This window comes from Betta splendens, chromosome 3 (assembly GCF_900634795.4).
Source record: "Betta splendens chromosome 3, fBetSpl5.4, whole genome shotgun sequence".
Lineage (NCBI taxonomy): Eukaryota > Metazoa > Chordata > Actinopteri > Anabantiformes > Osphronemidae > Betta > Betta splendens.
The window spans coordinates 934,815-955,472 of NC_040883.2; the positions used below are offsets into that span (position 1 = coordinate 934,815).

Sequence of the window (20,658 nt, forward strand, 5' to 3'; positions counted from 1 at the left end):
CACCAGATTTCAATGAGATCGTTTGACAGGTTTTACAAAAAGAAAACCGATCCAAAACAGACCTTTTGACCCAACTTTTACAGTGAAAAATAAAAACCATTCTTCACAAACACATGAATGTAAAACATAAGAATAAACACTGAATCAAATCAATCAGTAACGTACAAATCAAAACCTAAACCCTGTAAGAAAAGTTTCTATAAGGCACTTTGTAAGAGACAAACAAGGACACTAAAAAACAATGTACCAGCAAGTACATGAATTAAGGTAATAACCAACATAACACACTTGAAACAAACAAAACATTTCTTAACTATCACTGTGACACAACATTCACTCTAACTGCCAGAGAATAATCTATAATGGTCCCACTTCAGGGGCACCTGGGTCATTACTCCACCCATCCCTTATCCACCCACCTACACAGGTCACCAGGCCATAACGGCTGGATGATCAATACATTGGACTACACTTGCTTCACAGAGCACCTCTATAAAAATATAATAAATATTTGTGCGATGTTTAAAGAATTGGATTTTCTAGTAATGAGTGGTGTTCTGTTTCAGTTCAGCATTTTAGTAACACAAGGGCAACAATGAGAGAACTCCTCAAAGTATCCTACAGGATTTGCTGAAAACAGTACAACACGTGCTCACAGATGGTTTTCCAAGCTCACGTGGTCTAAGTGCTAACTGCCACAGAGCCTTTCTTCTCCATGAAGAAGCTCCTGAGCATCATGACTTGACCAATGCCGATGACGAACAGCAGGAAGGTTTCCCCAATAGAGTAGTAGGTCACACGCTCCAGAAGGTGATCTGCCCTGGTGCGGTCATGTGCCTCTCTCAGTCTGTACCACGTCTGCGACTCGGCCACCACCTTCAGGATCTCATGAATGGAGACACAGGACGACTCCAGCTGGAGACAAGTGTAAATATAAGGCAAATTATCACACGTGCTTTATGTAATATTTATGGACGTGTATGACATTCATATTCCTTGTCTACCAATATTAAATACATGCTTTGTCTCGTGTATTGTGGGCTAAGACATAGTTTAAGCTATTCTGACACTCTACCTCCACCTGAAGTAGAATAACACTCATCAAATCATTTCTTTCTAATGAGAACAGACAGAGACTAGCAGCATCAAGCTCGGCCGGTTGGAGCAGCCAACATTAGCCTGACTACTACGAGTCAGGAGGAACTGTTCAGAGCGACTGTGAGTAGTTTTTAAGATGACTGTACTGAAGAGACGGAATGTTCCCCAACCTTAACCCGCCCGAGGTTCCGGCGTTGGGAGGAGACCCCCTAAAACTGTTTGCACACTATTGGGGGCCCAGGCTGAGTACAGAGTGCATCCTCCCCCGTCAGGTCATAACAGCAGTGTTTCACACTGCACAGTGCGCGAGGCCGGAGGACGGCTCTCCCTCTCACTCACCTGAGTCAGTGCGGTGCTGCTCGTCATGCCCGCCATCAGAGGCCTCTCCTCTCCCTGGCGGAAGTCCAGGTACACGGTTTTATGGGAGAAAGTGGAGAACTCATTGCTGAAGCAGACTTGGTAGGTCCCGCTGACAGCTGTGGTGTGAGAGAAGCTGTCATACTGCTTCTTCTTCTCGTTATACAAGACATTGTTGTAAGGATCGCTGACAAAACAGTCCACATCATAGTTTCCACCAGAAATGACCTGATGGAGGAAAAACAGGCGTCAAGGCAGGTAAACGTCAGGACCCAGAGCCCTGCGGTGTGTGTGACTAAACAGAAACGATAGAGCTTTTATGAGACGTTGAGCTCAGGGTGAGGAGGTCGAGGGCCCATTAATCAGGATCCTCACAGGAAGCCACGGGACTGCGGGTTCGAGTCCCCCGCCACGTGTGCGTGTGATTGGCTGAATGGGAAGCAGCGTCAAAGAACCGATAAGGTAGAAAAGACCTTCACTAAAACAGAAAAAGTTCTAAAGTGCAACTTTTACATTTAACCCACCTGAAAGTCTAAGTCAAACTTCACGTCTTTCTCTAATTCTTCGTAGAAACATTGCTTGTCGTTACCGGGAAGCTCAAACGTGAGTTCGGTGCCGAACGCCACCAACGCGTGCAGCAGCAGCGGCAGGACGCAACTCAGGGTTCGGCTCATGGTCTGCGGACGGCGGCTCCTCTGGTTCCGTCCAAAAAAACGACGACGACCACAACCGTGTAGCTCTGACGTGGCAGGAGCACAAACAACTTCCGGTACAGGTGTGTTTATCTTGTTGCCCCGTTGTTATCAGACGTAACAAAATGTAGCAAACACAGTGTTTTTGAAGCACATTTAAAGCACTGAAAGCCAGAGACGCGAACAACCACAGCAAACTGCGACGGGTTGGTCATAAACTTAGGTCAGAATGTCTTTGATGCAGTTCGTTTCAAAATAAATGCCTAGAATTTTAAACGTAGTCTAGAACGTTTGGCAACTGGAGATAATTGCGCTTGTTTTTTTAAATAGCATATATAGTCCCCTGTGCATGGACAGCAGTGGAAAGCCATGCAGAGAGCGCAGGGTTCCAGCCATGAGCTGAATAAAGTTCGGATCCATGAGGGACATAATCTGACATCAACTCACAACACCACATTTAACCTAATGAAAATGGACTGTCGTTTTATTCTGAAATCACACAAACCACGCCCCAACTTTGCTCACGAACCCGGAAATGTTTTAATACCACTGGACGGAAACTTCCCACCGTTTGTCTCGTAACAGCACTGCTCGTATAAACTTCACAGGAAATCTGTCACACACTTCTTTCGCGATTAGGATTTTGCTTAAAGGAGAGCTAATTAAAAAGGCATAAATATGCAGAACTACGCAGAGGCGGTTAAAGACTTTGTGGAGAACCATGCCACCGCGTTCACTGTTGCCTTTACTGCAGGTAAGTCGATAATTAGTTTTCATTAACAGTTTCAGAGTTCATTGGAGGAGAAAACAGCTCGTCCTGCTGCGAAGGTGCATCAGTAAAACTCAACCCATTAATGCTCGTTGTTGTTGCTTGTGTTTATGAACACTTTAACTTTAGTCTTGTGTTGTTTTGTTTTGTTTGTTTGTTTTATTGTTAAGCAATTTGTTTAGTCTGTGATTTAACAAAAGCACTTTATAAATAAAGTTGATGATGATGATGAAAATACAGACGCACCAGTAAAACACTTATTAACTTATTTACTCTTTCAACTTTGACTTATTTGTTTACTCTTTCCACTTTCACTTATTAGCTTATTTCACACTACTGCAGGGCTGCTGTAGAAGGGTTGGACTATCGGCATATTAACATATTCACTTTACGGCCCCAAATCGTATCTAGTTTTAGTAGTTAACCACCTGAAAACAACCAAATATGTTTAAATACTTGACTCGATCATTGTGAATGTGCTTCGACCATAAGCTGCTGTGGCTGTAATGATTGCCTCTCGTTGTGTCCTCAGGAGCAGGCTTGTTGGCCTTGCGCCGGTGGATGGCTGGGGCAGCGTGTCGGAGTAAGGTCAGGCTGGATGGGAAAACGGTCCTCATCACGGGAGCCAACACTGGCATTGGGAAAGAGACGGCCCTGGACATGGCCCAGAGAGGTGAGACCCGCGTAGTCGCTCAGTAGCGTCCTTCAGGCCCGTTTGTTGTTTTGTCTATTTGTTTATTTCTAAAACAGAGACCGTGTTTCTGTCGGTCCAGGCGCCAGAGTGATCCTAGCCTGCAGGGACATGTCCAGAGCCCACATTGCAGCCGATGAGATCCGTCAGAGAAGTGGGAACGGCAACGTGGTGGTAAAGAAAGTGGACTTGGCCTCGCTGCAGTCCGTCAGAGACCTGGCTAAAGACATGGAGCAGAACGAGCAACGCTTGGACATCCTCATCAACAATGCAGGTATTTTACATCTCGCTACCTCTAACCAGCAGAAGTGTGGGTATGTACCACCACCTCAACCAATCTGTTTATGTGCTGTAGGTGTTATGATGTGTCCTAAGTGGAAAACGAAGGACGGCTTTGAAATGCAGTTTGGTGTCAACCACCTCGGACATTTCCTGCTGACCAACTGTCTCCTTGACCTGCTGAAGAAATCAACCCCAAGTCGAGTTGTCATCGTTTCTAGTCTGGCACACGAGAAAGGTTAAGGGAGCATTTTGTTATTGTAGTCGATTATTAACTTATTTTCTTCATGATACTGTTGGATCTTTTTGATCTGACATGATTATTGCTTCCTGCAGGTCAAATACACTTTGATGACATCAACCTTGATAAAAACTACAAACGAGACATGAGCTACCAGCAAAGCAAGCTGGCTAATGTGCTCTTCTGCAAAGAACTGGCTTCAAGACTGCAAGGTATGAAACAGTATCCCTGTACAGAACGAGGCCACGGACGAAGGAAGCTGGTGCCCCATCATCTCAAGCTGCACGTATTGTTTCTCCACTGGATTTGATGATGATTTTCTCCCAGGCACTGGCGTGACCGTGTACAGCCTTCACCCAGGAGTCATCAAAACCGAGCTAGGTCGCCACTTCTTCCCTTCTTTACCCCTGTGGAAGCAGCTGCTAATGCTACCGTTTCTAATGCTGATCAAAAGCCCTTGGGAAGGAGCCCAGACCACCATCTACTGCGCTGTAGATGAAAGCCTGGCAAACGAGAGCGGCCTCTACTACAGGCAAGTACATCTGCACTGAAACCCCCTCCACCGAGGGATTTAAACTATTCGCTTCCCCAAAATCTGAGAGTTTTCCTCTTTCAGCCTCTTCTTTGGTTCTTTCATGCAGTGACTGTGCCCTCAAGTCGCCAGCACCGCAGGCGCAGGATGAGGCTGCCGCTAAAAAGCTGTGGGACCTCAGTGCTTCCATGGTCGGCCTGGCTTAAACCTGGCTTCCCAGTGCATGCTGCATCTTTACCCTCTTTACTTTGTTGGGAGCAGTACGTATGGTTTACACAAAGAAGTTTGCGTGCACAGGTTCATTGCTTTATCTTTATATTACAATTCTATATCATCCGTGCTAGCTTTATAACCACCATGTGTTGCTGCATAGTACAAAGGATGTAGCTTTAATCTACATTCGTAGCTTTTTGGGTTGGATTGTTTGCAGTTTTCGTACATCTAGTCGTTCTGTGTCAAATAAAACGTAATACTTTAGACATCCATCCTGTGATTTGATGGATGCTCCAAACCAACAACTGAAAAAAATTTCTAAGGCAGTCACTCCTACATTTGCTATTTGCACTAAAATAGTTGTTGCACGTCCACTTAGAGTAGATTCTCTTTGATCTTACTAGTGGTTAAACAAAGAGAGGTCCAGGTTTTCTCTGGAGATGGAGAGCAGCTATGAAGTGTGTGTGTGTGTGTGTGTGTGTGTGTGTGTGTGTGTGTGTGTGTGTGTGTGTGTGTGTGTGTGTGTGTGTGTGTGTGTGTGTGTGTGTGTGTGTGCGTGTGCGTGTGCGCGTGTGTGTGACTCTTTTGTTACTAAGTGTGAGAATTACTCTGCGTGTGTTGAAGTGTACAGGGAAACAGTAACTGTGTCATATTTTTGAATAAAGAACAAATTTCCAAAGTGTTTTCCTTTTGACAGTAATTCAACTACTGTATAATGACGTAATATGTTTGAGATTTATTAGTGGATAATCAAATCAAAATCATTCCTACAGTGATTTAACCGTAGTTTGGAGTCACTTTACCATCCAGTCTGTGTAAGATGGTGTTATTTTTGAATTCACATGAAATGATTTCCAGTCAACCACTGCTGCACGAAGAAAAGGACAGAAGGTTAAAGGTAAAGAGTCGTTAATTGTCATTCTCTAGTCTAGAGATTTGACTCTCTCTCTCTCTCTCTCTCTCTATATATATATATATATATATATATATCTATATCTATATATATCTATATATCTATATCTATATATATATATATATATATAGATAGATAGATAGATAGATAGATAAATAAATAAAATACATACTATATACAATATGATTGAAGTTAGTCACATGTTGTAGGTTCTGGGTCTTTATAATACAGCAGGTACACTATGGTCTATGTAGTTCTGCATGAAAGGTTTATCTAAAGCAAATGTGCAACATCAGCAACAGAAGCTTTGTTCTGTCTGTGATAAGCTGTAACCACTTTAAACCTAGAGGAGTGAAGAACGGTTCTGACTCCACCTGGTGGACACGATGTGAACTGAGCTGCCTCCTCATCTGAGCAGGTTACCGACACAGCAACTGACCACGCAGCAGCCTCGGCCCCTGATGTTCATCTGGTGCTTAGTTATTTCTGCTTCCTCAGACATTTGCTGCTGTGACCTGAAGCCGGTCCACGTGAACACTGGCCATGTGTTGAGGCTACGCAGGTCACTGACAGTTGAACGAGTTCTATGTATGTTGCTACACGTGCCTCCTGTGGCAGCAGTGGGACCAGCGTCCTCTGCTTGACTGACCTATTATCTGGTTGAGACCTTCCGTACATTAACAATGTCCTCCCCATGTTCTGTGGCCTCAGTCTCCCTGCGGAACGAAGCATAATCTTAGCAGCATCCGCTGCGCTGTGGACGAGTGCAGCCTCTGCTATGAGGGCTTTAAACAGTCCTCCAGCACCACTGAAGCACTAACACAGTGTTATGCAGCCCTTGTACACTTCCTACTATGCGAGTGATTTAAACAAACCTAAACTTACTGCCTGGTCGAGTACATTTAAATGAGAACGTCCTTTTATTCTTTCACGAGTTCTGTTGTTTATATCCTCATATCTTAGAAGGCTTCACAACAAATGGCAACAAATGACAAAGGATGATCTGCAGGAACACATACAGTGTAGCTGAAGTAATGGAGGCTGGGAAGACGTCGCTCCTCCACAGCGACAGGATGCTGGCGTCCTGAGAGAAGTGAGAAAACCGCCCGTAGGTCAAGAACAGCTTCGCTTTTAGTCGTCAGTGTTCAAGAAAATTCTTGCTTTTGTGTAAAATGATAATCACAAAAAGTGCGGTTTCATTGGAAACAGTCTGTGCCCAAGCTCTTCATTCCAAGCTTGATTATTTAATGTTAAGCATTTCTCCAACAGGTGGGAACAGAACCTTCCTGAATTCATCTCTTCATCGTTTTGTTTTGGAGCCCGTGCTCAGTCTGACGCTGCGTGGCAGCGTGTCTGTGGGTGTTAAGAACTTCAGCATGTTGGAATCCCTCCAACTGAAGTTACTCACCTAATTTCTCTATTCCAGTTCCTCGGCTGCATCATCCTCAGTCACTGACATAACAGATTTGATCAGTCATGCTGTAGCTTGTCAGAGTGAACAAGTTCATCACAGTCCCGCTGCCGTTACATTTCTGGACCATATTGTTTTGGAATCGTATATTTTCAAAAGCAGAACGACATCGGACCTGCAGCTGCTCCTCAAGGAAACGTGTTCAAAGCAGCTGTGCTCTGCGGCGCCTGCAAGGAGGTCCGGTCTGATTCTGCACGGCCGTTAATCACTAGCCAGTTCAAAGACAAACCATCGTTTCTTATAAGGATTAGTAAAAGTATTCAGCACAAAAGCATTCAGAACCTGCTGAACACCATTTATTTACACATCTCAGACCAAAGTTACAGCAAACAACCTCAAGAAGAAGACTGAAAACTGCCTGGAACATGAACAAACAGGAATTCAGTGAGTAAATCGCCCCAAACGCTGTCGGAGCCGGTCGTCTGCAGGTAATGTCATGCACATGCCCTTATCAGTTCTCCGTCCAACGGATGCACAATCTATAGCTGGGCTGGAAAAGTGATAAGGAGATGTGAGCGACCACAGACCAGCTTCATTCTGCAGCAGTGTAACGGTCCTCAGTCAAGTTTCCCTCCAAGTGTGAAAGGCCGTGAGAAGACGAGCCCACGGAGGAGGACGCGCGTCTGTCTCCCTCAGAGCGGCCGCTTGGGCTCCAACCAGTCTGCACAGGAGCCCTTCACCGTCTGCCTGCTGACGAAGCTGTGGGAGACACACCCCACTCATGAGTTTTATTCCACCGCAGCCCCGCCTGGCTGCCATTGGTTCGCCTTCAGACCTCGCCATACCTGCCCCCCGGCTCCTGGACCGGAGCCAAGCGCTTCCTGCAGCCGTCAGTCACCGGAGAGGAGCCAGTGGGCTGAAGGGGCGGAGCCAGTGGGGCGAGGGGGCGGGGCCGAGGGGCGTGTCCCCCACAGGTGTGGCTGAGAGGCACATTCCACTGTGGACATACCTGCTGTGGTATTCAGCTGCTCCTTGGCCACTGGCTCCTCGTGGGACCCACTCACCGTAAAAGGAAATTGCTCAACATGACCAACAGCTGTTGCCCATCATATGTGATTTTTGTGTTTGCTCACAGATAAACAGCACAAAGAGCTCACTCTGTGGCTCCAGGGCTGTTTGGCTTCAAACACGGACCGTGCACTGATCGGTCTGAGTGAGGAGCCCATAACACAGACCAGCAGTGGCTTCTCATCGCACACAGGTGCAGTGGCATGAACCCCCCCCCCAGCAACATGGGTTCATCCAGACGAGGCCTTGACGGCTCTGGGTGTGAAGCCGTCTCTCAGAGCACAGGAAACGGCCTCCACCTCAGGCAGCTGAGGGAATGCAGGCTGGCTGCATTCACGCTGAACGCAGCAGAGCAGGCCGCAGTTACCTGTGGACGAGTCTGTGCATGTGTGCAGCTGCTTCTGTGAGTCACCTGCACCTTTACTGCTGAAAACCGTCCCCTCCCAAGCTTGAAGTGATGAGGAACCAGCCACAGCAGGAGGCCGGCATGAACTGGAACCAGTAGGAGGCTATGATCAAGATGAAATATGCTGATTCAGTGGATTTCAGCACAATGTGATCAGAGCTGAGATTCTGCTTAAAGTATATTTAATCATTTCCATTCCATGACGTAAAACGTGTGACACTGAGCTCCAAGCACTGTTATTATGGAGGCTTTTTGAGTCAGATACTGTATTGTATTGTTATGTCGCTGATATTTCCTATAAAACCATGTTTGTGGGAGCGCCTGTGTCTGTGACTCGGCTCAGATGAGGATCAGGATTCCAGGCCCGGTCCGGGAGGAGGATTTTCAGATGGCTGGTGAGGGGCGTTCAGGCCCCGAGGCTGCATTCTGTCGCCCGAGATCAAGCCACTGTCGAGTGAGCACACAGACAACAGGGCGGCGCTGAGTCAGCTGTCCACCTGGCTTAGCGCACGCCGCGCTGCCTCAGACCGGGCTGCACGGTTCCCATCAGCTGCTTAACGTGAGGCGAGCGTGATCGTGACAAGACAAGCAACAAGGAGGATCTGCGTTTAAAATGGGCGGGAGCTGCTCTCCTGCGTCTGGCGCCGCGCAGCCTCTTCCGCGCGGCTGACGCCGTGCTCTTGATGCTTTGTGATGTCTTAGCGTAGCGCTGGCAGAGGAAGGGCCGCAGCCATCTCTGCTGGCATTGTTGCTGATCATTTAGCCCAGTTCCTCTCACCAGTGTGAAATGTGCTGCTAAGCAAACAGTGGCTGGTCTGTGTTTTTCCAGGTCTGGGCTTTTGTGAGAACATCAGACGCCAGAGCTGCTCATGTGGAGCAGAGCAGCTCTGTTAAAGCATCTTCTGTGCGTTACTGGGATTAGAGCCGACACATTCCTGCGCTCGGTCCTGCTTCTCCCACAGCTCCATGTGCACAGACGTGAGTCTATGAGCGCATAAACGGGGCTCAGACTCTGAGCAGCTCCAGCGTTTGCATGTTCGACTCATGATTCTGAGCCGTAGCTCGGCTGAAACCTGCCGCTCGGCTTCAGTCGCCCTCTCTCTGCACGTGGGGGAGCTGTGGTGGAGCTGTGGTGGAGCTGTGGTGGAGCTGTGGTGGAGCTGTGGTGGAGCTGTGGTGGAGCTGTGGTGGAGCTGTGGGGGAGCTGTGGGGGAGCTGTGGTGGAGCTGTGGGGGCGGCAGGGGAGCAGCCTCCTGGTGTCCAGTGAAGCCCAGTGGAATGTCCCTGATCGCTGCCTCCAGCAGCGCAGGGCTTCTGCCCAAAACGCTCTTTACTGACGTTGAGCTTCTTGCTTTAGTTTCAGGTTTCTGGTATTTGATTATTTCTACGGTGAGTCCTGGTTTAACAGCGCGATGATCATCCTCATGCCGTGGTGTCATTAACACACTCTGACCTCTGCTTCTGCTGAGGTCCAGAACGATCTGAGTTTCTGTGCACGGTGAGACTCCTCGGGGCAGAAATGTGCCCTCATGTTACTGGAACGCTGTCCTGTCCCACTGTGATCCCAGTGTCTTTACTGGAGCCAGTTTGGACGGGCCAAACATCACTCGGGTCATGAGGGTGTCAAAAGTGTTGTTTGTAAGTGTGAAGTTCTGTCCGGAGACATCGGAGCACCTGATGGATTCTGCCTCATGGTCTGTGGTTGGAGCTGGAGGCTCGCGGTCAGTGGATGAGGAGCAGCGCTGCTGGGTTCTGCCAGAATCAGGCCTGCGGACTGAGCTGCTCACCTGTGGACAGCAGAGGGCGAGCGAGCGCTGCCTTCAGAACGGCTCTGTTCTGCACTTGGCTTCACGTCACTGCTGAACACTGGTCTGTGTGGACTTGTACTGGCTCAACTGGTGGAGCAGCTGATGCAGTGACCCGACCTTCACTGGTGTATCTGTCTTAATTCACTGGTTGAGGCTCGAGTCCCCCGAGGTTTTGCTGCCGATCCGAAGCCAGTGCTGGTTCTGAGCGCGTCCCGGCCGCTGGCTCAGGCTGGTTCCTCTCTCCCAGCGTGTTCATGCTGGGTTGTGCACCGAGCAGCAGAGGTTTATTATGCCTCTCTCTCCTCTGGGCAGCTGTGGAGCTGCTGCCACAAATAGACTCTCTAAATATGGAGGGCTTCAGCTCAGAGACAATGCATTATTGAACTGCTGTCGACCCACAGGTTTGCTGTGATGCTCTGATGCTGCCGTCTCCTCTCTGGCTCGTTTCTGTCTGCTTTGATGCCATGACCTGTGTCCGTGTGACACAAGGCCGGCGTCTGACCCTCGCTCTGACATGGCTTCACACGCCGCCCACATTGAACATGTTTGTGGAATGTTCCATTCAGTCTCTTGTCAGCTGATGAATCAGTAAACTCCATAATTCATCTGGCCCTGAACACGATGGGCCTGAGATGCCTCCACACTGACTGCATTATAATAATGAACACATGCCTTCATGAGTCAGCCTCCTCCGTCCTGTCTGTGCTCATGCATGTTCCTGAGCACACGCAGCCTCGTGTGTGTGTGTGTGTGTGTGTGTGTCCTTGCGGTTACATCGGAGTGGGGCCCAAAATCCTTTTTTTTCTACCTAACTGGGGCCCTATGGTCACCTGTGGGGCCCTTTGGCTTCTCAGGTGCTGTGACCTTAACGGGTCTACAGCTACGTCGTTCTCTACGGCTTCTGCTGCTTGGCTTGTGTCTCACTTCCACATCTGAATGACATTTGCATTTATGAGACCAATGCCTGTTAGCCTGTTAGCCTGTCAGCCTGTTAGCCTGTCAGCCTGTTAGCCTGTAAGCCTGTTAGCCTGTTATCCTGTCAGCCTGTCAGCCTGTTAGCCTGTCAGCCTGTCAGCCTGTTAGCCTGTCAGCCTGTTAGCCTGTCAGCCTGTCAGCCTGTCAGCCTGTTAGCCTGTCAGCCTGTTAGCCTGTTAGCCTGTCAGCTTGTTAGCCTGTCAGCCTGTCAGCCTGTCAGCCTGTCAGCCTGTCAGCCTGTCAGCCTGTCAGCCTGTTAGCCTGTCAGCCTGTCAGCCTGTTAGCCTGTTAGCCTGTCAGCCTGTCAGCCTGTCAGCCTGTCAGCCTGTTAGCCTGTCAGCCTGTTAGCCTGTTAGCCTGTCAGCCTGTCAGCCTGTCAGCCTGTCAGCCTGTTAGCCTGTCAGCCTGTCAGCCTGTCAGCCTGTAAGCCTGTTAGCCTGTCAGCCTTTCAGCCTGTAAGCCTGTTAGCCTGTCAGCCTGTTAGCCTGTCAGCCTGTCAGCCTGTTAGCCTGTCAGCCTGTTAGCCTGTCAGCCTGTTAGCCTGTCAGCCTGTCAGCCTGTTAGCCTGTCAGCCTGTTAGCCTGTCAGCCTGTTATCCTGTCAGCCTGTCAGCCTGTTAGCCTGTCAGCCTGTCAGCCTGTTAGCCTGTTATCCTGTCAGCCTGTTAGCCTGTCAGCCTGTTAGCCTGTCAGCCTGTTAGCCTGTTAGCCTGTCAGCCTGTCAGCCTGTCAGCCTGTCAGCCTGTTAGCCTGTCAGCCTGTTAGCCTGTCAGCCTGTCAGCCTGTTAGCCTGTTAGCCTGTCAGCCTGTCAGCCTGTTAGCCTGTCAGCCTGTTAGCCTGTTAGCCTGTCAGCCTGTCAGCCTGTTAGCCTGTCAGCCTGTTAGCCTGTCAGCCTGTCAGCCTGTTAGCCTGTCAGCCTGTTAGCCTAACCTGTGAGGTGGGAAGGCTGGTGGAGGGCAGGGGGTTAGTTACTGGTGTATCAGCGATGACCTTTTTAAGGTGGCTCAGCTCTGTGCAGGGTGTTTACCACGAGATCAGCCTCAGCTGGAGGCTTCGTCCGTATCCTTTAGTGGCGGCTCCAGCTCTGCATAAAGCCGCCCCGTCCACCTCTCACCGCTCGGTCCTGTGTGCGTCTGTGCTCGGTGGTGCCGCTGCAGCCAGGTGGCGACCCGGCATGCGGCACCGAGCGCTCAGCAGAGTGTGGAGCTGCAGCCAAGTCCCCGAGTCTGAAAGCTGCTGCCAGGAAGGAGGAAGTGTGCACTGATCCCACGGCAGACGAGAACAAAGATCACCTCTGAGGAAAGAAATGACAGCAAAAAGACACTGATTTAAAAGTGTTAAGGGGCAGAAGGGAGGCGCTCATCCGTCAAACAATCTTGTCCAGTGTCAACTTTATTAAGGTTTCAAGCCCTCAAAGCTGCAGTGAGCTCAGTGACTTGCACAGGAACAGCTCATGTGCTCCTCAGAGGCTGCAGACACTCAACCCCACGTGGATGACGCCTCTAAGGAAAGCTGGGCTCATGCACAGCAACCTAGAAACCCAGAAAAAGTCCTCTACATAAATCCCGTTTGCCTAAAAGCACCTGGGCCCTAAAAGCTGCGTGCAGCTTGGCCGCGGGTTCGGACTGGGATTCACTTCGTGACCTTTGCCAGTGCCATCACTCGGCTGCTGTCCAGGCTTCTGCGTCGCTCCTCAGGGGGACTCACCGCCCTTTATGGGATGGAAGGAGACCTGCAACAGAGCTGAGCCTGGGGCGGCCTCATCCCACGCGTGGCCGCAGCGTAAGGAGGGAACACAGCAGCGACTTGAGCAGCAGGTCGCTGAACACACGGAGGCAGAGCTCACTCAGCTGTTCATGGTCCCACACAGACCACGCGCTGTGATCTGACTGTGAAACGCCCTGTGATGAAACAAACCATTGTGTGTGTCCTTGCCCCAATATGTTAATCCAGGATTAATTATGGTCCAGCCCTAATGAGTGTCTGTCTGGCCTTCTCAGATATGTAAATGCACCAGCGGTGGACAGCACTCAGAGGTTTTTGTCATTCAGTTCTCTCTGTGTTCCATAAAAGAAGCAGAACAGGCCTGAAAGAGACAAGGACAAAGGCTGAGGGACCGTCCAAGCCGGAGTGAGACTCAGAAGGCTCTGACTGGCCACCATCAGTGGCTGCCTGCGACTCAGCAGCGCTTCACGCAGGAACTGCAAATATGGACAGAGCCACAGGAAGTCTGCTCTGGAACACTCGCATCCTCTTTCCTAGAAATGTGAAGGACAGAGTGAGTGAAGAGACAGATAATCAGTTTTATAGAAAGAATATAGTTCAAGTATAGTTTTTGTATTGGATAAATGTGTAATAAAACCTCAGGAAACTTTTGGAACTGTTCCTGTTTTGAATCTGCATCTGTAGAAGTGCAAAAAATGCAGGAGTCTCAGTTTTCTGCAGGAGTCAGTCCAGTCTTTCGTCGTTTTGGACTGTGTCCAGTCTCTGGTCCAACCGTCCCGTGTCCAGTCTCTGGTCCAACCATCCTGCCTGTGTCCAGTCCAGTCTCTGGTCCAACCGTCCTGTGTCCAGTCTCTGGTCCAACCGTCCTGTGTCCAGTCTCTGGTCCAACTGTCCTGTGACGAGTCTAGTCTCTGGTCCAACCGTCCTGCCCGTGTCCAGTCTCTGGTCCAACCATCCTGCCTGTGTCCAGTCCAGTCTCTGGTCCAACCGTCCTGTGTCCAGTCTCTGGTCCAACCGTCCTGTGTCCAGTCTCTGGTCCAACCGTCCTGTGTCCGGTCAAGTCTCTGGTCCAACCGTCCTGTGTCCAGTCTCTGGTCCAACCGTCCTGTGTCCAGTCTCTGGTCCAACCGTCCTGTGTCCGGTCAAGTCTCTGGTCCAACCGTCCTGTGTCCAGTCTCTGGTCCAACCATGCCGCCTGTGCTCTTTTGTTGCTTGTTGTTGTTGCTGTGCTTTTCTCTCTCTCTATCCTCTCACCCCAACCGGTCGAGGCAGATGGCCGCCCACATCCAGCCTGATTCTGCTGGAGGTTTCTTCCTCGTTAGAGAGGGAGTTTTTCCTCTCCACTGCGGATCTGTTGGGTTTAGTTGTGTGAGGTCTTAAACCTTAGTTTGTAAAGTGCCTTGAGTTAACGATGTTGTGATTTGGCACTATATAAATAAAATTGATTTGCATTGAATTGAATTGAATTGGACTATTAATAGCGACGTCTTTAATGACTTATTATTGTACGCACGCCAATAAAAATATCCACTAATAGTGACGCCTGCTCCGAATCGAACCGGCTGCGTCCCCGGGGTTTCGGTCCAAGGTGCTGCGATCCTCTGCTCCGGGGACACGTCACGTGACTGCGTTTCCTCCCTTTGAGAGCGGGATGCTGCGCGCGTGTGCGTGTGCAGGCTATGCACGCGGACACTTCAATCCTCATCATGAGCGATCGGGGCTCATGAGAAAAGCTTCGGAGCGCGGATTCGGTTTGATTCTTTACCCGCAACGCATTTTCTGCTTCTTCTCGTTTTCAGCGTCGCCGTTTCAAGCGTGGCAACTGTGGACGGGCTCACGGGAGTGGGCTGCTGCCCACCAAGTCTCACCGTGTTTCGGGGGTGCTGAGAAGAAGAAGATGTAAGAATCCGCAGGCATCCCCGCAGATCATACGGACGGAGCCAAAATGCAGAAAGGCGTGCGCCTCAACGACGGCCACATCACATATCTGGCCGTTTTGGCCAAAAAGGACGGAACGAGACGAGGCTGCTTGAGTAAGAAGAGCTCCGACAACACAAAATGGCATTCAAAGTGGTTCGCTTTGTTGCAGAATATGCTGTTTTATTTCGAGAACGACTCCAGCTCACGCCCCTCCGGACTCTACCTGTTAGAGGGATGCGTGTGTGACAGAGCGCCGTCGCCCAAACCGTCCCTGTCAGCGAAGGAGTGTTTGGAGAAGCAGGTGAGATGCTGACGCGCGTGCGGCGAGCGGCGCTGCAGGTAGCGTCTGTCCGCGCGGCTGCGTCCGCGGATGCTGCTGCTGCCGCGGCTCCGTTTTACGGAGCAGACGGCGCGGTTTGCGCCTGTTTTATCCTAAGACAACTTCCCACAGATGCTTTTGCGTTATACTTGATTTGCCGTTTGTGTTACGTAATGGCGTCATCCTAAGTGATTGATTGTCTCGATCCGGCACTAAAATAGCCCAGCTCGCCTCAAAGGTAACTCATCAAATGCACGACGCGCAAACTGGACGCTGCTCCAGAGTTTGCGCCGTAGCAACTTTGCGCACACGGGCTGTGCGCTCCTCCGGTTCTTCTCCCACTGACGTTATAACGTGAAACGCATCACGCACATATAAGACACTATTTTTAGGACTCGCCGACGTTCTGCGGTTGCAGCGTGTGTACTGAACTTAAACTGCATCCAAACTTTGCAGGTTGCCATTTTGCGGAGGAGGGCTGCCCTTTCCTGCTCGTTTTGACGTATTGATTTAATTCCTTGTCTTGATATTAATAGCATCCTACCTTGGCAACTGCGTCTCCTCGGTTTATAGCTACTTGGTTCATTTGATCGCGCAGTCATTACCGCCGGGCTGCTAATGGCAGCCTTTACCGAGACCTCGGCCATGCCTTTGTTTATCAGCTCATCCCTCATTCGTTTTAACTCCTCGGGCATTTAGCCCCACGGATTAACGTGCGCAGGCGAAATAATTTCCACTTTTTTCATGCCCCCGTGACACAGTCAGAGATAATCCCTGAGAAGACACAGTGGCCTGTTGCTAAACAGTTTTAGAGGCTGCACTGCTGCTGGAAGGAATAAAGCTTTCGGCATTAAAGCATCTGTGAGGCCAGAGAAGCGGTCAAGCTGCTGCCAGCTGTGACTGCAGTCACCTTCTGAAAGCTGCAGCATCTCCACACATTGATGAAGACGAGAGTTTAATCCGTCCGAATTCAAATTAACATGAGAAGAGTTGTTGTTACAACAAAGTCAAGGTAACAACAACTGTGTTTACAGCTTTGCTAAATGTACAGTAAAACTGTGTTTTAAAACCTGCAAAGAGTCTGATTAAAGAAACGTTTAATATAATGGAAACTTAACATCTGCTTGGATTCGCATTAAATCCCAGAGTCACATCTTCACAGTGTTTGTCTCTGTCCATGGTGCTGAACTCTCCTGCCACGTCTCAGTGACACTTAGACATTAATATGCAGATGTGCATATGACGTCTGCTTCATATTTATTGGTACATATAGGTTTGGTGGTTGCTGCATTATGCAACACATCATGATCTATAAATATTTGAGGTTTTCTCTGTTTTCACCACTGCACTGACTAAGATGATTATGAAATCTATCTTGGCAGGCACAGGCAAACCGTCTATGTTGTCAATCAAGCATACGAAGTAGTTTGTCTGTAAAGGCATCAGATGAAGGACATGCTGCTTTGTGTGGATGCCATGTGAACTAAGTGACATCCATAACGGCAGCTCTTCATGCAGGCTGCTCTACTTCATTTATTTCAACGGCTAATTTAATCGATGTGAAGCCTCCATTAACTTAACACAGTGTTCTGTGTATGTGGGGATGGATTCAGATTTCTTACAGTCATACGTGGACATGCTTCCACAGCTGCGCATCAACTGGGAGTCTGTTGCATTAAACTCTATATTTGCCTCCTGCGTGCGTCCGCCTCTGAACCGTAAGGTGAGACAAGGACACCAGCAGTAACCAGTGCTCCCGGTGGCTGAGCACATTCAGGCTTCCTCGCTGCTTTCTGGAAAACTGTGTGGCAGCAGATCAACGAGCAGATCGGGTCAGTGACGGTGGCCATGTGTCGGAGCGTTCCACTTTTTAAATGTTCTTATTCCCCCTTTCGATGGAGAGCTAGGTTTAGGCACACTGTTACCGTGGCAACCCCTATTTGCATCTGAAAAGTGCATTTGAAGGGTGGAACAACATTGTTCATCGTTGTTCTTCAGTTACAAGTGAGAGATATGGGGTTGGACCCCATGGAGGTGAAGCTGAACTATAAGCAGCTTTTTTCTGACTTTGTTGATCCAGTTTTAACTGGATCAGTTAACGGCATTGCTGTCCTGTTATCATATTTTGAGTGATTTATATAAACAGTCTTATTTGGTGCACTTCAATTATTTTGTTCTATGCATCGTTTTCAGTTAGATTTTTATTTGTCTCTATAAACTAATTTAATTTTTGCTACATACATCCACTGAACGATAACGTGCGTGTGACATGGAGCTAAATATAGAAGGCTGAACGGCTTGACACACCAGCTCACAGGAAGCAGGAGACGGGACGCACATCGTTCTGCTGCTCGTCAGGAAACATAGAATATTACTCCCATTCACAAATGATTCGCTCTTGACATTTGGGACGGAGAAAAATCCAATATAATGGATTTTCGGGGTCTGTTTACAAGACATCAGTGTTATATGAAGTGATGTGACGACCACTGCTCGGACTTTAATTAGATTTCTTTGTATTGTAATTATATCACATGTACATTTTCCATGTAATTTTATCGCATAAATACAAGGTAAGAGGTGACATTTAATGTAAAGTCTTTCAGTCAGGTTAGGGTTATGCCATTACATAAAGTTAATGCAACGTTAATGTTTTAACATTAGCAGCCACATATTAGGAACGCTACAGGAGTGTGAAGCTCCTCAGAAGGTTGTCATTTCAAGCCCAGTTTTTTCCATTAGAAAACAAACTCTCTCCAAAGGGATCAATCATCTATCTATTTTCTTATTTTTTGTACATATTTCCCGTAACCATAAACTGATGATGACCGTTAATGTGAAATTCCTCTTTACCTGTAAATCAGGTATTTAAACAAAACACAAGCTTTATGTGTAAAATTGCATTAACCTAATGTAATCTATTTGCATAACACTGCTGACCAACCTGTTTCATAGATTTCAGGTAAAGGTTACTTAATTTTTTTTACACATAGTATAAGTATCGGAGCATATTTGTATCTAAAGAAACATTTGAAAACCATTTAAAATTCTATTTTTCATGTATATAATGCTTAAAAATTATAAATTGTTTTATTAGGGGCAAGAAACATTTTTGGTCACATATTCAGTGTCTACTCTTCATTCATTCATTCATTCATTCATTCATTCATTCATTCATTCATTCATTCATTAATTCTTCCTTTTTTCAGTATTACTTTACAGTCACATTCAATCATGACAACCAGAAGGCTCTGGAGCTGCGGACGGAGGACGTCAAGGACTGCGATGAGTGGGTGGCTGCTATCACACAGGCCAGGTACCTCACACATGACCCTTTATACAGATGTGCAGTGAGCAAAGGTGTGTGTGTGTGTGTGTGTGTGTCCTGACCAATACCTACTGTCAGAACCTTTCCTGCAGATGTTTAAGCATTTGGAGACTATAGCATCCCATAAACCGTAAGATGAAACGTTTTTAAAGGCATGAGTTCATTCCAGGCTCAGCAGGTTTATGGGGGGTTTATTGGGCCAATCCCAGTGTGAAGGGTCAAGGGTCATGTGACTTGAGCTGCTGTGCCAGTGGCTTTAGGTGTGAGACTTTAATGATGAAGGTGCTTGATCTAATTCAGAGGCAAAGGAGGCTCATGAACGATAAACAACAGAGATCAGTTCAAATGTCAACAGTGTGCATTTGTATGAGGAAAGGTCAACTGATCGGCCTCACCAAAGACAGCATTGATTAGTGCTCAGTCACAGGACCGTGGGGTTGTAAACAGCAGGTCAGCGAAGACCTGGAGCGGCAGCTCTGCTGTGGAGGCTCCTGGTTCTGGATCAGGTTCTAATAAGTTGAAGCTTTAAATGAATGAAGCTTTTTTTCTTCGTTTGTCAGGAGACGTCCAGATTGAAAATGAGGTTTTATTTACTGCCTTTACTGAGTGTGCTGTGCAAGCCCAATAAGCTATTTGAAGAAGTGGTTGCATAAGTGCTTGAGCTACGTGTGGATGTAAGGTCCATGGTCCAAAACAGTCTGTTCCTGCTCTCATACATCTGTTCAGAGCCAGTAAAACTTGTGTTAATGAGCTGCTCAATGTGTGTGTAGTTACAGGAACCTGGCTACAGAGCATGAAACCCTCATGCAGAAGTATCTCCATCTACTCCAAATAGTGGAGACAGAGAAAACGGTTGCCAAGCAACTTCGACAACAGATCGAGGACGGGGAAATCGAGGTAGAGCGGCTAAAATCAGAGGTAACTGCTCACTGGTGATTCTGTGTGTGTGTGTGTGTGTGTGTGTGTGTGTGTGTGTGTGTGTGTGTGTGTGTGTGTGTGTGTGTGTGTGTGTGTGTGTGGTCTTTAATGTGCTGATGTTGGCTCCTATTGAATAGAAGCTTTAGAATATGCATGAGCGTGAGCTTCTGTTGTTCCGGACGGACACGTCTGCCCCACAGAGTGATCACCTGCTGCCTCTGCCTGGAGCTCTAATGGCTCCAGGCCTGTTTCATGTCGTTGCTTTCAACATTTACACTTTACATGAAACCGCAGAGTTTGGTTTGAAATTGTTTATACTCAAAAACATAACTCAGTTTGTTGTAAATGGACTAAAACTCACAGACGCAGAAACTATGAAGTGCTTTGGAAGGATGTGACGAGGTTGAATAAACACCGGATTGTGTCTGACTCCAGATCAGTGGCCTGCTCAAGGACAACGAGAAGATCCAGCTGAATCCAGAGGTTCCCCCCAGTGACAACGACACGGAGATCAAGAAGATCAAAAAGGTGACGCGCTGCTGATGCTGTCGTCCTCACGCACCGCAGCTACTCAACAAGCTGATCCGATGTTATGACTGAGCAAAAGTCACCCTGAGATCAGAGCAGGCGACTCTTCGTCTTTATGAGCTCTTAGTACAGTTGTACTAGTGACTCAGTACTAACACCTGCATCTGTTGCTTGTGTTGGTAAAAGACGCTTTTAGTATCTGAAGGTGGATTTCAGGTTTCGTTTCATCCCAGGTCCAGAGTTTCCTGCGTGGCTGGATTTGTCGCAGGAAGTGGAAAACCATCATCCAGGACTACATCCGCTCGCCGCACGCCGAGAGCATGAGGAAGAGGAACCAGGTGGTGTTCAGCATGCTGGAGGCGGAGGCCGAATACGTGCAGCAGCTGCACATCCTGGTCAACAACTTCCTGCGGCCGCTCCGCATGGCCGCCAGCTCCAAGAAGCCGCCCATCACACACGACGACGTC

At 48.3% G+C, this 20,658-nt stretch overlaps 3 protein-coding genes across 4 annotated transcripts in view; 2 read left to right on the forward strand and 1 right to left on the reverse strand.

Annotated features, from left to right (window-relative positions):
• Positions 1-59: 59 nt before the first annotated feature.
• On the reverse strand, positions 60-2,129 carry tmed3 (transmembrane p24 trafficking protein 3). Its single transcript, XM_029144395.2, has 3 exons — positions 1,980-2,129; positions 1,438-1,683; positions 60-915 (listed from the first exon to the last, which is right to left on the reverse strand). Exons 1-3 carry the CDS (start codon positions 2,127-2,129, stop codon positions 682-684), a joined length of 630 nt encoding a protein of 209 aa, XP_029000228.1. The 3' UTR covers positions 60-681.
• On the forward strand, positions 2,097-5,555 carry si:ch211-107o10.3 (uncharacterized protein LOC407663 homolog). Of its 2 annotated transcripts, none has more exons than XM_029144393.3 (7): positions 2,097-2,230; positions 3,449-3,589; positions 3,690-3,881; positions 3,963-4,124; positions 4,223-4,339; positions 4,455-4,659; positions 4,769-5,555. In XM_029144393.3, the coding sequence occupies exons 1-7, from the start codon at positions 2,128-2,130 to the stop codon at positions 4,863-4,865; spliced, it is 1,017 nt and encodes a 338-aa protein (XP_029000226.1). In that variant the 5' UTR covers positions 2,097-2,127; the 3' UTR covers positions 4,866-5,555. The 2 variants fall into 2 exon arrangements, with proteins under 2 accessions (XP_029000226.1, XP_029000227.1); XM_029144394.3 differs by lacking the exon at positions 2,097-2,230 and adding an exon at positions 2,679-2,901.
• Positions 5,556-14,888: 9,333 nt separating this feature from the next.
• Positions 14,889-20,658, forward strand: part of LOC114852224 (ras-specific guanine nucleotide-releasing factor 1-like) — a 22,239-nt gene continuing 16,469 nt past the window's right edge. Inside the window, 5 exon segments of the mRNA XM_029144490.3 lie at positions 14,889-15,399; positions 18,627-18,733; positions 19,516-19,663; positions 20,099-20,191; positions 20,425-20,658. The exon segment at positions 20,425-20,658 is cut by the window's right edge and continues 20 nt beyond it. Of these exon segments, the coding sequence (XP_029000323.1) occupies positions 15,124-15,399; positions 18,627-18,733; positions 19,516-19,663; positions 20,099-20,191; positions 20,425-20,658 (858 nt within the window). The 5' untranslated portion in view covers positions 14,889-15,123.

What these genes read in the sequence shown, in the direction of transcription:
- si:ch211-107o10.3 (XM_029144393.3), top strand. Translation starts at nt 2,128, where the DNA reads ATGGTCTGCGGACGGCGGCTCCTCTGGTTCCGTCCAAAAAAACGACGA. An exon ending in CCTGGACATGGCCCAGAGAG is followed by an intron (nt 3,590 to 3,689) that starts GTGAGACCCGCG and finishes CTGTCGGTCCAG; the next exon opens with GCGCCAGAGTGATCCTAGCC. An exon ending in TAGTCTGGCACACGAGAAAG is followed by an intron (nt 4,125 to 4,222) that starts GTTAAGGGAGCA and finishes TGCTTCCTGCAG; the next exon opens with GTCAAATACACTTTGATGAC.
- tmed3 (XM_029144395.2), bottom strand. Translation starts at nt 2,129, where the DNA reads ATGAGCCGAACCCTGAGTTGCGTCCTGCCGCTGCTGCTGCACGCGTTG. An exon ending in AGTTTGACTTAGACTTTCAG is followed by an intron (nt 1,684 to 1,979) that starts GTGGGTTAAATG and finishes TTCCTCCATCAG; the next exon opens with GTCATTTCTGGTGGAAACTA. An exon ending in GCAGCACCGCACTGACTCAG is followed by an intron (nt 916 to 1,437) that starts GTGAGTGAGAGG and finishes ACTTGTCTCCAG; the next exon opens with CTGGAGTCGTCCTGTGTCTC.